Raw genomic sequence first — 16,161 nt, forward strand, 5'->3', positions numbered from 1 at the left:
TGAATCCATTGTCAGAAGAGGGTGGAAAGAGAATATGAAAGGAGGTATAATACAAGGAACGAAAGGGGCTGCAAAGAACCTTAAGTAATGCCTACAGCCCGCAAGTGGTGCACTGACGGCACTACACCACCCCCGGAGAAATTACTTTTATGAGCGGCAGACTAAGAATTTTGCGTACAGGGTACCTTTGGTTAGCATGAGTGACTGAGGAATTAACTATTTTCGTAAAATAATTACCAGCCACAGAAGCCATATTATAATCTTGCAACGTTTCGTTCGTTGGAGGATGGGGCATGCATCAAGCGAAATTTGTCCAAGATGCTGTTGAAAACGGAAGAAATTATTGTACTGTCTGTATCAAATCGTATTTCGTGGAGTTTTAAATGCTTCAACCTGTGTTTATTGCATGCCAGAAAAAAAATAGCAGTTACTTGAGGAGTGATCGCTTAAACTGTTGAAGTACTGTGTAAATACTAAAAGCTTGCATGGTTTGCCTTGTCTAGTAAATTGTTCTACGCAGCTTACACTTTTTTGAAAATTGAAGAAAGTCAGGAAGAACGCAGATTTAAATAACATTTTTATGGGAAACGAGTGGTTCAACAGTCGTAACCCTGACAAATTTAGCTAGCATGTTGTTAACACCCTGAAGACAAAAGAGAAATGGATGGGACACGATAGAATAAAAGAAAAAGTAGCTATCAGTGATGTCACTAAAAAAAACACACACACACAGCAGTAGCTTCACCTAGCTGTAACAGAGGAAAATCAAGTGGAAAATTTTACATATTGAGTAGCAAACACATTGACAATAAAAACTAAAAAGGGAAATTAAAATGCAGACTATACCGCCTACACCTACAGGATTATGAAGACTTTGGCCTTCGAGTTCAGAGTAGCACCTAGTCTAAGTATAATGGACGCCTTATGATTACCAAAATCTCCTGTACTAGGATTTGCTTTATCAAATGCTGTAGGTACAGTAGGAATTAAAGTTTATAAACAGGTAATAAAGCTATTTTGGAAATAATGAATTATGCTGACTTAATATTTTCTAATCATTTTTATAATTCATCCACACGTTACCAATAAAAATGTCCCCTTGCAGAGTCGGCTATTAAGTAATTTAACACCAATGTATTTTGTTCTATCGAGGTTGTATTACTATTTACTGCACCGTTTTTGTATTCTCTTGTTATTACTTGGAATGTCTGTTATCAGGATATCAATTTAGATGTGTTTTTCAGTCCACGAGTTCCTTATATATGCAGGCATTTTTGGATGGTTAGAATGGAAGCAGGAATTTACATGTACTACGACAGAGCTCGGTAGCTTTAAGTACTTTTTCCAAACTGTCCAAGTTCCATGTCCGTGATAGACGTCGTAGATTGAGTGAAAAGTTTAGACTAGCCCTAGGCGTAATGTTGTAGGACAGTTCTGAACGAGAATGTCTTCAATTTCATCAAATTTTTCCATCTACTAGGCCTAGCTGTTTCAAGCCTAGTCGCGGCGTTCTAGAGTTGATAAGTTACTTTATACCGCAAGAACAGTTAATCCCAGTGGTTTGCACGAGTGATATTGTCGTAAATTGCTATTTTTAATTATGTTCAAATTTTAATGTGAAACATTATTTCCCAGTGATGATGTTTATGGTTAGACTACACTAGGCCTTCCTGATCAGTATAATCTTGGGAGATAACTTCCGAATTGATTATTCTCGTAAGGTGCTATTTTTCCCCCTAATGTTATCCTTTAGTAATATCTTATAGTATTTCCTTTTCCCTTACATATTGTGCAGCCCCTTACATATTGTGCAGACTAGCTCACACTCGTATAGAGCTAATAGTTAATCTGGATGAGGCTAGATACAGAATTCCATTTAGGGCTTCAGCCAACTTTTACTCCATTATCTTAAGCCAGTAAGATTTACAATGATAGGGAAAAATTCAAATATAACACATTGCATTCCTCCCCACTAACTACTAGTATATCTTCAGTTATCCCTCTCAAAGCCACTAGATATTCTAACACCTGGAACGTAATTGCATTTCCTTAGATGGTGATGTAGAAAATAAAACAACTGCATATTTTTCTCGCATAAATTCAGGGGAGCAGAATTTGGATATTTCAAAATAAGAAGATTAAGCATGATTCTGATTGAACAGTGTTACTGAAATGTATTGGTTTCAGTAACTTGCGAATTGACTGTATAATTACCAGATTTTCCGAACATTGCGAAATCAGAAACCGATATTGTTTTGAATATCAGAGATTGATTCCCACCATGATGAAAGAGTATTGCGTCTAACTAAATTTCTATTTTGAGCTCGTTTTTTTCACCTATTACCCGTAGGCTATGCAAATTCCATGTCATCATTAAGCACTTGTAACCAGGAAATGATAGAAATGAATTGCATGTTCTCATTTGATTAGCTGGACCGCTTTTGAAGGTAATAACAGCTTTCAATCATGATGCGTTTTTCGTATTACGAAAGTAATAACTGGGTTAAAACGCGTCCGTCATTTGCACGAAGTCCAAGAGTTATTCGCTGTGAGCGCAGTAGAGATTATCGGTCGTTATTTCCGATTCCAATAAGTGGCTCATACCCCAGCTAAAAAAAATAAAATAAAAAATAAAGGTTATACATATGTTTTACTTCATGACTGAACTAAAATTTGATCTCAAGTGTTCAATAAGGCATATTATTGATCTAATTTTGAAGTCTGCTCATATGTTGGTTCCGTTTATTATTCAGATATTGGTGTTTTGATTGCTAATTCATTATACAGCACTTCATAACCTCTAGTAATATTTCGATACTGGTTGATGTTAATGAGATACAATGCCGGCCAAGGTCCAAACGTCCAAAAAAGTCCTTTTCTTTAGGCTTTGATGCTTCCACATAATTACCAATAACATACGTAACGTATGAAGAGGTGCCTTTTTGTTAGCGATTCCAGTGAATGCACCAAATTCATCCAATACTTCAGTCATCCAAAAGATATTTTTCATTATGTCCACAGACCTTTTTGGAATCCTAAGTGTCAACGGACTTTACTTTAGAAAGAATCTGCAAGAAAACAGTTAGGCCCAGTTTTACGTCAGATGTTGATTTATTACCATGTTCGTACTTACATTCACCCACTTTCACATTTGCCAGGTTTGTGGTAATACATAATCCTGAAAAGAAAAAACTCTGAACAATGAAAATTTAGAGTTTTATCCAGGTTGCGTACGAGATTCGTTGTCCTATATTGTTAAAATTGGTCAGAAGTGCATTGAATGAGTACACGCTAGATAATAAATGGAAGAACGGAAGAATTGGACAGCTAGTAAGGTCGGTTTTAAGTTTTTTTTTTTTATTAGGTCGGCGTTGTTCATATATGCTCACCATGGCTACTTTTGCCGTGTCACATTTCCCAGACTCACAGTGGTTACAACTGGAGCAAGTTTAGAATTTTAACGAGACGCACAGCCAAGTGGGAAGAGGCCAGTGGGAACAGATGGGAAGCAAAGGGCAAATATAGCATTGCAATTGGTGCAGAGGGACACTGCGAAAAGGAGTTGCTTACCTTCTACAAACAGTGAAATATAGATAGATAGATACAGTAGATATAATATGAAATTTAGGCCAAAGGCCAAGCACTGGGTCCTATGAGGCCATTCGGCGCTGAAACGAAAATCGACAGTAAAAAGTTTGAAAGGTGTAACAGGAGGAAAACCTCGAAGCAGTTGCACAATGAATCAATTGTCGGAGAAGGGTGGCTAGCAAGATGGAGGAGAGATAATATGAATGGAGTTACAGTAAATTGAACGAAAGGTGTTTCAGCCACGGGCCGAAGGCAGGCTGCAAAAAACCTCAAGTAATGCCTATGCGGTGCACCGCATTAGGTACACTGACGGCACCAATCCCTCTCCTCCTTAAGGGGTTCAGGCGAATTTGACCCATAGGTTCGATATTTTCGAATATTTGCATTTTTTTTTTTTTAAGTCAAGGTTTTCCATTAGTTGTTTATGAATGTAAATACAGTTTATCTACATACATATATATATATATATATATATATATATATATATATATATATATATATATAATCTTATTTTTTTTATCTTTTCATTCCATATTCAATTTGTAATTATGTAAATTAACATGCATGTTATTTTGAGAATTGTATACCAGGTAGAGCAATTGCTACGGATGCTTACCGGAACATAAATTTACGATGTAATTTGTAATGATTTCCTGGACCCTTTCAACTTGGCATTTTCCTGAAATTTGGAAGATCCTTCAGAATTAAACTATTTTGCAGCCTATAATTACAAACTACGACTTTGCTATATTTTTGGGCTTAACTTTTTAAGATCCTTTTGTATAACTTGAAAACTCTGAAGCATTGTTAATAGTATATTCATTTTGAAAATCAAGCCCATTACAAATTCATAAGAGAATGCAAGAAGCTTGTGGTTTTGCAGAGTTGTTATTGATATTTAAGGAATGCCAGTTTTTTAAATTAAAATTAGATTTATCTTTCTTTCAATTTACACCACACTACTTATTAAGTACTCAAAATAAAGCAAAAAAAAAAAAACAAAAAAAAAAAGTGGTATGCTCTTTTAATGGTAGGCTACTCTGTTTTATGTTGGAGTTTTTTTTTTTTTTTTTTTTTTGTCGTGTCTTGATTCTTGAGAGCAATACAATGCCCAGTATTTTTATAATTATAAAAAATAGTTAGTTGGTTTTTCAGAACAAAAACTTTTTTTCAAAAGCAAGTTGGTTTTTCAGAACAAAAACTTTTTTTCAAAAGCAAGTTGGTTTTTCAGAACAAAAACTTTTTTTCAAAAGCAAGATTAACTTTCTAACTACTGCCTTATACATTTTAAGACTACTGTATTTGCTAAATGTATACAGCGGTTAGTTAACACAGTAGGCCTATTATTAGTAATCAGTCGAGTATACCATCGAGGACTATTAACCATTTGTCATACTTTTAATACCGTGAATGTTTGAACTGTTGAACTGGCATTCTTTCTAAACTGGATGATATGACTGAACTGTACAGTTGCCACTTGAGTCTGATTTCTTTAGCACGTAAGAGATTTTACCTTCAGCATCTCACTTGATTTAGGAACTTAGATTCTAAAAGTGAGCACCCTTTAACGTCACACAGGATTATGTAAAACCTCGGAAATTTAAATTACCCTTAGATGCAGTTTACTGTCAGTCCCTGTTAATACTGATTACTTCGGGGTCGATGTAAGTTTGAAAGTCATTGTTTGTTGCAAAATGCTGCAAGAGACGTCCTTAAGAATAATGGTTTTGAAGCAAAAACTATTTTACTTGACGGTAGCAATCGACGGAAAGCGATGCTGAGGATTCTTCTTCTGCGGGAAAGGAAACCCAGAGGCAAACGTTACGACTTCGATGATAGCGTAAGCTTTATTTAAAATTAATTACATGTCTAGAAATATAGGAGCATCAGATGTCGTATATTTACCTAATGATACTTTATTTAAAAAAAAAAAAAAAAAAAAAAAAAAAAAAAAAAACGAGACCTTATTGAAACCAATGCGGAAATATGATACTTTTATTAAGAAACCAAAAATGAAACCAATGCGATCTACAAATGTACTCGACTGATTGTTCTTGGTGGGACTAAAGTTCTAAAGGAAAGATCAGACCTAGAAAACCTAAGGCTTTAATGAAAAGCTTGTCCCTTCAGTGTTTATTTCCGTATGAAAAACGGCGATTCTTTCAACATCGAATATTGATAAAGCACATTTTAAGTTATTGTGCAGGATTCACGCCTGCTGTATTTTCTCACACTTAAAAAGTACTGAAATACTAAAAGTTTTGGGTATGCAGGAATGAAAACGAATAACTGCGTAGAAGTGACAGTGCCTTTTAAAGTATGGATGATTGTAAAGTTTCACTTAAAATAAATGGTTTGGTTGCAGGTCCACAATAATATCGCATGTGCGTATAAAGTCTTTGATGTATAATAAAAGCTTTCGAACCTTGTACTGGGTTCATCTTCAGTCAAGTCACTTGACTGAAGATGAACCTAGTACAAGGTTCGAAAGCTTTTATTATACATCAAAGACTTTATACGCACATGCGATATGATTGTGGACCTGCAACCATTGTCATCATTTTCGACGCAGAAAATTGTGCCCAATAAATGGTTTGCTATACTGTTATTTTTATCATGTGTCCCTTTTAAAGTGTTGTAGCCTAATCAATGTAGAAGTGTTATGTTTTGCGTCGTCAATTTCTGCCTCACATTGTTTAAAATATAGATTTAGTCACCCTCATTATTGCTCGAATATTACCTCTTCTTCACTTCTGTCACGATGACAGCTTTATTGCTTTTTGGGGTTTCCTTTGCCGAGAGTAAATTTCACATCGTTAAGAACAAACCAGCAGTTAGTGCAAAATTAATATTTCCATGGGACTGGTAGTAAAATGCTCGACGATATTCCTGTTGTGATCAACTGTGTTGCACTTTTGTTTTGCCCGTGTGTTGCTATGATTATCACATGTGGCCAACTCATACAAAAGCGGTGTCTCCTCATCATGATCAAAATGTTCCTAAGAAATGTTCAATCCATTCAATGTTGGGCCACATTTCTTACCACCACTTTGGCATGACGAGGAGGCGCGGCTCTTGAGTGTGAGCTTGTGTACTGTGTGGAATTGCTCTTATGTGCAAACTGACATAGGCAACCAGTCGGATGGAGTGACAGAATCCCCTCTGCGCCGGTCGACGGCACCTCTCTCGACGGAGCCTCACCGGGAAGAAACTGCTAAAGCAACGAGACATCTGCTCTTTCCGGAGTATGTCATTGGAAGCGGCAGTGGCTCCAGCACCCACAGTCTCTCCAACAGCATCTTCAGCGTGCCTCCCACACCCGTGACTATTGCACAGTTCGGACTCCTTGGTTCAGTATGTTACAAGGACAAAGATTGTTCTGTGCCCTATTCGCGTTGCAAGACCTCCATCTGCACCTGCCGAATTGGGTTCACTCAGAGTGCCGATCGCCAGACTTGCGTTGGTAAGTGTATCCCTGTCCAGGTAAGATGGTCATTTGCATGGCTTGCCTGCACCTGCACTGTGTATGTACAGTATTTGTTTGTCAATAAGATTCACCCCAAATAATTGTTGCCTTAAAATAAATAATAGTATTATTTAAGCAATAAATTTTTCAGAGTGAATGAAGCGAAGCAATTCAATAGATGACTCACTCTATATCACTTTGGAAATGTTTCTTCCTGAAATTTTCAAATAATGAGTTTGTTCTCTGACAGTTACCACTCCAGGACGAGAGGAAGTGTTGAGTGCTTGTAGCCACCAGCCTTGTGAGAGAGGCGGCACCTGCCGAGAGCTTCCTGAAGGAGGGTATGTTTGCCAGTGCCCTCACATGGCAACTGGTGACCGATGTGAGAATGAACTGCCACCGCCTTATGAAACTCCCTCTTTTAGTGGCTCCTCCTTCCTGGAAATTAAGAAAATAAAGGCTTACAATAAAGTTCAGGTAGGAAGGGGAATTTGCGGTTAACTTTTCTTATAGGAATTTGATAGCCATCTCTCTAGATGATGGATGGATGTTTGGCGACCAAGAATGCCATTCAGCAGCAGTTACCTAAATTTAGGAAGAAAAACTCCCATACTGTATCTGAGAGCAGAATTTGTTCTTCATATTGGTTTTACTTTACCTAGCAAGTTCATTAGTGATTCGGTTGTCATCAGCACAACAGGCTGACGATTCCAAAACTACCTAAAAAAAATTAATTTTCATATAAATTCACAGCATTTCTGATCAGTTTTACACCACACCTAATTTTTTATGCTAGATATTGGTAAAGAATTTGTGGGATTATTGTTTTATCAGCATGAACATTTCTTAAATTTTTTTTGTGGGGGGGGATTAAAACTTTGTTTGCAGGTTCAAGCCTCATGAATCTTCTGAAGATGCTTCAGGTGCAAAGTAACATCACTGTTTAACTCGTTGCCAGTTTTCCTTAAACCTTGTTCTAAATATGATGGAAGTGAAATGTTTAAAACCGATTGTGTTTTTCTTAAGGTGGTACATACTGTCTTAACAGAAACCATGTAATAATTTTTATGATTTAGTTAACAACCAAGTGGTTGCAAAGGTACATGGTTGCATTTTTACATAGCCCCTAAATTTAACACTTGGGTTTTCTACCATTTCCTAGCTTGGCTGCCCTGTTCCTCCTCGATTATATCCACGTTTCTCACGTAAATCACTCATCACTGAGGCTTTTCTGTCGACTTGCTCGTAATTGTAATTTTTCTTGTCTATGCTGATCAAGTGTACCACATGGACTATTTAAAGCTTCACTTGACATTTGGTTTCTCAAAATACTTGGCTTTGATGGTGTCCCTTCTGTACTATTAGATCGAAGGCAGTCTATTTATTCTACCTTGGTGCCTTGATTACCCCTTTTGAACACCTTTTCACTGCAGTATTGGGACTTCACATTTTCAGTCAACACTTTTAGCCAGTCGAGTGTACGCCACTGGGCTGAAAGATAATACCATTGGGAGGACTTGCGACACGACATCTTTTCACAATCCACATTTACAGTGTAAATCAGGAAATCAGCACATACTGAATTATGAGTTTAGGTAATTTTCCTTCCCACTACCCCCAGCTTTGGAATTACCTTCAGGTTTACCCTTGCCTTCCCTTTTCTAAAGAGGTATGTCTGTTGGTTCCTTCCTCCTTCTCATATCTGCTAACACCTGAGCTAAATGGATTTTCTGTTGAGGCGTTATGTGAAAGAAACTTATTTTAAGCGGAATTTGTTAACGTACAAAAAAAAAAAAAAAAAAAAAAAAATCACATCTTTTTGGTTCAGGTGATTCGTCCATATGAATTTCACAGTGAAATAAAAATACGGAGATTGTATCAAAAATTAATTATCTTAACAAAATGAGGAACATATTTTTTTAATAATGGTTAATTACTACGTACTTAATGGTACACTGTAGTAATGACACCATCTTCACAAGTCTGTCATTCTCTGACTAACTCCATTTTCAAATTACTCATTTTCCTCAGATTGAGCTAGAATTCAGAACATTTACTGACAGCGGAATACTTCTGTACAGTCAGCAAGAGCAGGATGGCTCTGGGGACTTTATCTCTCTAGCTTTAGTAGATGGATTTGTTGAGTTCAGGTACAACTTAGGCTCAGGACCTGCTGTAATAAGGAGTCACGAGAGAGTTCAGATGAAGAGCTTCCATAGGGTAAGTAATTGACAGTTCTACTGAAAATTACTTTTAATTCTCAATCAAGTTACTATTTTTATATTGTACTTATACTACAGTACAGTGATTGACAATTTAATTGAGATTGTTGTTAAACCATGTTCCATCGTTGTTCATCTCTTTAGTTAATAAATGTGTATGCATTTTTTCATTTTAAGTGAGGATACTATTAAATTTCAATTGTAACATTTCCTATCCCAATACCCAAAAGATCATGATGTGATTATGAAAAAAAAACTAAATGTTTACATTTTACTTTTCAGGTTGTAGCCAACCGATACCAGCGTGATGGAAAATTGCAGCTGGATTCGTCAGAGGATGCTGTCGGGAAAGCTCCAGGGAATCTAAAGAGTTTAGATTTGAGAGGCTCTACTTATATTGGATATGTCCCCACAACTGAAAGAAGGTAAGCAAAATAATGTATGATATTTCCTTGTTACTCTCCTGCTTTAATTTCATGTTTACAAAGAGTGCATAGCTTGATTATTTTTCAGATTACAAAATATCTTTATGACGCATTCTTTAAATATCTTTAAGACTAGAACTAATGCTTTATTGCACCAGACAACTGCTGCATGGTGCTCTTCAAATATAGGAGATATTGCCATCAGAGCACCTCAAGTGGTGCACTGTATGCAATACCAAAGGTTGTTTGCAGCATCCTTTTGGCCCCTATCTGCACCCACTATTCAGCCTCTTACTTTACCTCCATCCCTGCTGCCTTTCTTCCATCCTGCAGCCCAACCACTCTTAGTCCATCTTTCCACTCTCTTAATGGTTGGAAGTGCTTGGCTTTATAAATCAATCTCAACATAAGTTCTGTTCTGGATAAAATTGAAAGAAACAAGGTTTCTCTAGTTTTTTGGGCTTATTATTATTTACCAATATATTTAAGTATCAAGACATTTACCCCTAAAGGCCCATCCACTCGGTCAAGCTATGCCCGACGAACTTTGCTCGATGTGACTTCAGAAGTGGGAAAAGTCAGAACTTTATCCATTGTTTCTCCGCTTCTGATGTCACATCGAGCAGAGCTCATCGAGCTGTGGACGGGTCTTAATTTGCTTAAAAGATTATGTAGGAATGTTGTGGTAAAATAGAAATATGTATATGAACAAGTAAATTGTCAGCTGTGTATTTCTTTTACAGAACACAAAATTTAGTGTTCTTCATCTTAACATTTACCTTTCATGTTCTAGAGTGTGGGAAAATGTTGGAACAAGTGAAGGACTCGTTGGCTGTCTGAAGTCAGTGCGCATCAATGGACGTCCTCTCGATCTTGTGTGGCCTGGTTCACCTCATATCTTAAGGGCAGAACATATTACTGAATGCTCTACCTCCCCATGTGCTACACTTCCATGCTTGAATCAGGGATCATGTAGGCCAACAGACAGTGGGCAGTTTAAGTGCCTGTGTATTCAAGGGTACACTGGTTAGTATACTTTTTCTGCCTTTATCCTATAATATGTAGGTAATCGTAAATATGTGCTTCAGCGAACCCATAACACTATTTTATTTTTACAAAATCAAATTGTCTTTTTAGGTTTTTCAGCTACTATGAGATGTATACATATGTAAACCAGATATTATATGTTCAGAATTTAGTCAGAAATGAAGTTGAAATGTGATTTATATTTTCAAAATAAAGTAGCAGTTTGTTATAATTTTTCCAAGTTTATAGCTTAGTATGTAATACAATTATAACTATCAGGGTTTGACTAATCATATTGTGCATGCTTTCATACTAGTCAAGCCGACTATTGTGTAACAGTACTGAAGCTTAGAACATAGTACATTTTCATTGACATACTGTTTCAAATGGTTCAGTTGTAAAACTGTTGTGAGGCCTTAATGAAAAAGTGTCTATTGTAATCCCCCCCCCCCCCCGATACATATTAAGTCTAAAATTAAAATTATTGGAAAACCTTGCAGGAGAACGTTGCGAGGTGAGGTTGGATCCATGTGAAAGCCAACCATGCCAAGCTGGTGCCACTTGTGTCTCTCTTCCTTCTGAGGGCTTTCTTTGCAAATGTCCGCCAGGTAGAACAGGAACACTGTGTGACCAGAGTAAGTTAATGATGAGAAAGCTGTTTTTAGCTAAAGATTTTATTCACCATATTTGTGGGCCATGTTGTTTTTATGTTTTTGTTAATTTAATGACAATTTTGATGTTCAGATTGTATGTATGAAGAATCAGCCTACAGCACTAATGAGGAAAGTTATAACACCAAATAGCATTTTGGCTTACCAATAAAATTTAAATTCATAATTTTTCACTAGTCAGGTTTTATTGTCATATATTCATTAAATGATCAAACATTCAAAGATGGAAGAGCTTCTTGCTGTCAGGAGTAATCATACAGTAATGAAATGTGTTCTTCAGTGGACAGAACTCTCAGAGAAGTTGTGATTCCCGACTTTGATGGAGATTCCTACCTCGAACTTCCAACACTGGAAAATGTTGGGAGGTCTTTTGCCCTTGAAATCTGGTTTCTAACTAGATCTCCAGATGGTGTTTTGCTATACAATGGGCAAATGGGGGGTGGAAATGATTTCATTGCCCTCAATCTTCGTAATGGACACATCGAATTCACTTACAATCTTGGATCAGGACTCGCCAGTCTTGTGTAAGTATAAAGTAGTAATTATCCAAGCGAGTTTAGTGTTTTAGTGACTCAGTTCCAGTATTTTAATAAGCTGCATTATAGGTTTATTCTTAGACATTGTACTCTTGAATATTTGTTGGGGTATGTTGGGCATGAGAATGGGGCATGATAGTGGTGGACAGTGATCTTTAATCAATTGCCTTAATAGTGACACACATGGTACAGTACCTCTAAATTTGGAATAATACCTACAGTAAAAAGTTTCACTACCATGCCCTACTATTTTGATATTGATGTCACATTAGATCAGCTTTATCACATAGAATCACCAATTATAAATATGTTGTTTCAGATTCAGGCTGAAGTAAGTAGTGGGCCACTGGTGTAAGTGGTAAAACCATCAGGTCAGAGTGAGCACCATGAACAAACAAAAAGTCAATAAATAGCACTTTTGTTCCTGAACTTACTCTGGCACAAAAGTAAAGTCTCTCTTGTGGAAAATCTGTCTCACTGTGTGTGAACTCATACTGAACTTGAACATTTTCACACAACAAACTTTTCTGTAAATACAGTACAGAAGACTGGTTTTCCATTCTCATATTTTTTTGTTATGCTATGAGCCATAAATGTGATAATTCTAAAAATTGGAAAAATTACAAATCAGTGATACCCAGATTACATTGCAGACTAGAAGATCATTTTAATTTAAAACTCAATTCAGAAATATTTAAAACATACCTATTTTAAAAAACAAAATTACTTCAGCCTATGAAAGGTACATGTTTTCTGAAAATTATGACGAACCACCTCAGTACACAAGGAACTGTTGTTGAAATTCAGAGTACATCTTTTCATACACTATTTTCTTTTTCATAAAAGTTCAATATTGTTGTTAATAAAAATTAGGCTTTTATTCCAAGAAAAGACATAATTTTGCCTCGAAATATCAATCAGCCTTTGGAGTAAAAGCAGTGAAATCAAGATGACCATCTCGAGGAAAATTTCACTTTACTGATTAAGCGCTAAGTTCTTGTAACGATTAGCTAGGAACCCTTTCTTGACAGAAATAATCAGCTCTCTGCATGGGAACAACTCTTGTTATTTTAATTGTGAGCTAGGATATAACCCTTTCAGCAATGAGAGATAAGTTGTCATTAGTACTCTAGACAGAAATGATACATCACCACTTGATAAATCATTGATGTGTTTCATAAATTAACATGAGTTCAAGTTAACAAGACCTTATTTGTCCTTACATTTCATTAACACTGCTTCTCACGCCATACAACAATGAAATTTCACCACTCTTGTCTTTCTTGTGCTTTCATTCCCACAAAGCTCCATTTGTCTCCAGCTTTCTGTTTCATAATTGTCATCATAGTAAGTCTGGATGGATTATGGAATTTAGGGCATAGCCCAAGCGCTGGGACCTATAAGATCATTCAGCGCTGAAATGAAAGTATGGCTAGATGGAAAAATGAGAAATGAAGTGAAAATGATAAACTGATGACAACCCTGAACTTGAACAGGACTGTACATCAGCAAAGGCCATTTTACTCTCCCCCCAGCATTCCGATCATCCAAAGTTATGAAAGATCGTTTTGGCCAGGGGGCCCATAGTAAGTCTGGGTCTTCCATCTCTCCTGGTGCCCCTAAGGAGCCCAGCTGATATTGTAGCATAACTTTTCTCTCTTGGGATAGTGTCAAGGACATCTTCATGCCTCCTTCATCATTATCTCATCTACCTTTGGAAATCCAGTAATTTTGCTTGGTATCATTTTACTCTGTTCTTCCATCTGTGTATATGTACCTAGTTATCTTCACATGTATGGCCATCTAAATTGCTCCCTTTCCTCTTTCTATTATATGTTAATGAATGGAAATGAGGGAATAGAAATTAAACAAGATAAAATTCAGCCCTAGACTACAGGCTCCAATGAGCAAAGTAATAAGTTTGGTTGAATATTGTTCTCATTCAGTTAATTTGAGTACATAGCTGCTAAATTTAAGGCATTTAGGAAATTGGGAGAAATAAAATACAGCCTATATCACAGCTCAGTTTCCAGTTTAAAATTTTGGTAGCTATAACATAATACATTTAGTAACAGTAGGTACTGTAGTATTTGGTAACACATTGAAATTGTGCCTTAATTTTTGCAAGACACATTCCCATGATAAAGAAAAGTTAATGATTGGAGAATTAGGATGTGTCCTAGTGTGTACTATTAGACATGTCATGTATTATAGCAGCTGCTAATACAGTACAGATCACATTAATCGATTATTTCTCTTGAGAAAAATTGGTATACGTATATTAAATTAAGTTATTCAGAAAAACCCAGCACTTCCTTGGTACAGCATTTCCATTTTTCTCAGTCTAAGGCTATAAAAAAAGTGTTTTGAATATTTAGTGGTAGTTCCCGTGGTGTACATAATTGGTTTTTCACTTTATTTATGCAGTCCTCACCCATATAGATACACAGGCACAACTAGAAATTTTGCACTTTGTAAATACAGCAGATATCAACACATTTGCTTATATCAATCAAGAGCTCAGTTGTGTTGGAATTCCTGTGACAAGGCTTTATTGTGGAAAGATTTGCATCAAAAAGTGGATGTAAATTTATATTTAAGTAGCATGCATCCATACATACTTAATTATTTAGAATTCCTTAAAAAGCAAACACAAGAGAATGCTGGCGAAATACTTCTACACAGTTAGTGACGTTGGGAAAAAAATTAGTTTATATGCAAATTTGAGATAGATAACGGATGTGACAGGACTTTGATAACCCAGGTACATGTAATCTGCATTTATTTAAGGATAAGGCTAATACAATGGACTTCTATTTTTTTATTATAAGGCCCTTTTCGTACTGAAGATGGGAGCAAAAATAGGTGAAAGGGTGGGTTCCAACTCCCTTTGAAGTAATGAAGCAAGTTTCTGAAACAAAAGTTTTTAGGAGTAGGACCTGAGGAGAAAGTTCGCAAAGGAAAAATTGTAAGTTTAGTTTGAAGGAATCAATCTTCTAAAAAACCAGTTGGACAACTATTAACCTCATTAGAGAACTATTAACCCCAACGAAGGGTGTTATGTAATTGCTTGGGAGAAGAAAGGTTATCCTTTGGCCTGGCAGAGCAATAACTGAAATACAAAACATTATGTTAGTCACCTTACAGCAGCAGTTAAGAAAATTGTATTCTTACTAACAATTAAATGGCATCTAAATTATGAAACAATATAGCAGATAAGGGCACAAGACTGTAAAAGTTCAAGCAGTTGTTTGGTATTAAATTTACACATCCATGAAACACATCAGCAAAACAATTCAAAAGCATTCTGATACCAGATATGTCAGTTATAAAATTTTGTGAAGTAGTATAGCACAGCTGAAGACTTGAAAGGTAGTAGAAAAAGAATAAAGACTACATTTATGGTATGTACAGCAAATTATTTATGAGAGTGATTTTGTGGAAGAGATAAGATTAGATTATTTGTAAAAGCAGACAAATAAAGGTTGGGATATACAAATAAGGTTTAAAGTAAAAGGCTTAGCCTAGGTTTGAATGGTAGGGGTTACACTGTTTTAAGATAGTTTGTCATTGGAACCTAACCACATCAGTAAATAAGGTGCAAATTCAGACTCAGTTTCCAGGTAATCAAAAAATGAACATTTATCGTGTTCATAATTGTTACTTGCTTTATTTTTATTTATTTATTTTTGTTTTAGAAAGACACAGATAGCATAAATATGCACCTTTGTGAAATGGCTTATATTTTTTCAGTCGAACCCATGAGAGGTCCATTTTAATTTGGGTACCTTTTTAAACTAGTTATGCCAGACACAGAACTTTACTAGTACTGAAAATTATGAAAGACAGACAACAAAGCTTTAAAGCCTTTCTTTGACAAATTCCCAGAGGATATGGTTAGGAATGGGTATTCCAAAAAATCAATATTTTCTTTCCGGTTCATGTTTAGTAATGGGGTACTCCAAAAAATCAGTATTTTCTTTCCTGTTATTAAGTCTACCTCTGTGTTACAGACGCATGAAAAATTTCTTGGATGCCAGTACTATGGGGAATGGTCAGACATAATTCATAAAGACAACACAGGATTCTAATACCTGTATTACACTTAAACTGAGAGAAGTTTGCATGATAGTGATACTGATATGCACAGTATCAAAGAATGCCCTGTCTATTATATATAAAGATTATCACCAAAAATAAAAGATTTAAATTGTGAGGAAGATGGGT

At 36.0% G+C, this 16,161-nt stretch overlaps 1 protein-coding gene and 1 long non-coding RNA gene across 10 annotated transcripts in view; one reads left to right on the forward strand and one right to left on the reverse strand.

The window, feature by feature from the left end:
- The window catches only part of LOC135205445 (agrin-like), a 253,618-nt gene that overhangs the window by 221,730 nt on the left and 15,727 nt on the right, over nucleotides 1–16,161 (forward strand). For 5 of the 6 annotated variants that reach the window (XM_064236038.1, XM_064236039.1, XM_064236035.1 and 2 more), the window contains 7 exons: nucleotides 6,719–7,051; nucleotides 7,305–7,531; nucleotides 9,086–9,274; nucleotides 9,559–9,701; nucleotides 10,495–10,727; nucleotides 11,228–11,362; nucleotides 11,679–11,922. In XM_064236038.1, the coding sequence (XP_064092108.1) occupies nucleotides 6,719–7,051; nucleotides 7,305–7,531; nucleotides 9,086–9,274; nucleotides 9,559–9,701; nucleotides 10,495–10,727; nucleotides 11,228–11,362; nucleotides 11,679–11,922 (1,504 nt within the window). The remainder of the gene's footprint in view (nucleotides 1–6,718; nucleotides 7,052–7,304; nucleotides 7,532–9,085; nucleotides 9,275–9,558; nucleotides 9,702–10,494; nucleotides 10,728–11,227; nucleotides 11,363–11,678; nucleotides 11,923–16,161) is intronic. The other variant, XM_064236037.1, reaches the window with a different exon arrangement.
- Nucleotides 14,700–16,161, reverse strand: part of LOC135205446 (uncharacterized) — a 28,678-nt gene continuing 27,216 nt past the window's right edge. For all 4 annotated transcript variants that reach the window (XR_010312540.1, XR_010312537.1, XR_010312539.1 and 1 more), the window contains one exon: nucleotides 14,700–15,046. This is a non-coding gene — a long non-coding RNA (uncharacterized LOC135205446). The remainder of the gene's footprint in view (nucleotides 15,047–16,161) is intronic.

Source organism: Macrobrachium nipponense, chromosome 24, assembly GCF_015104395.2.
Source record: "Macrobrachium nipponense isolate FS-2020 chromosome 24, ASM1510439v2, whole genome shotgun sequence".
NCBI lineage: Eukaryota > Metazoa > Arthropoda > Malacostraca > Decapoda > Palaemonidae > Macrobrachium > Macrobrachium nipponense.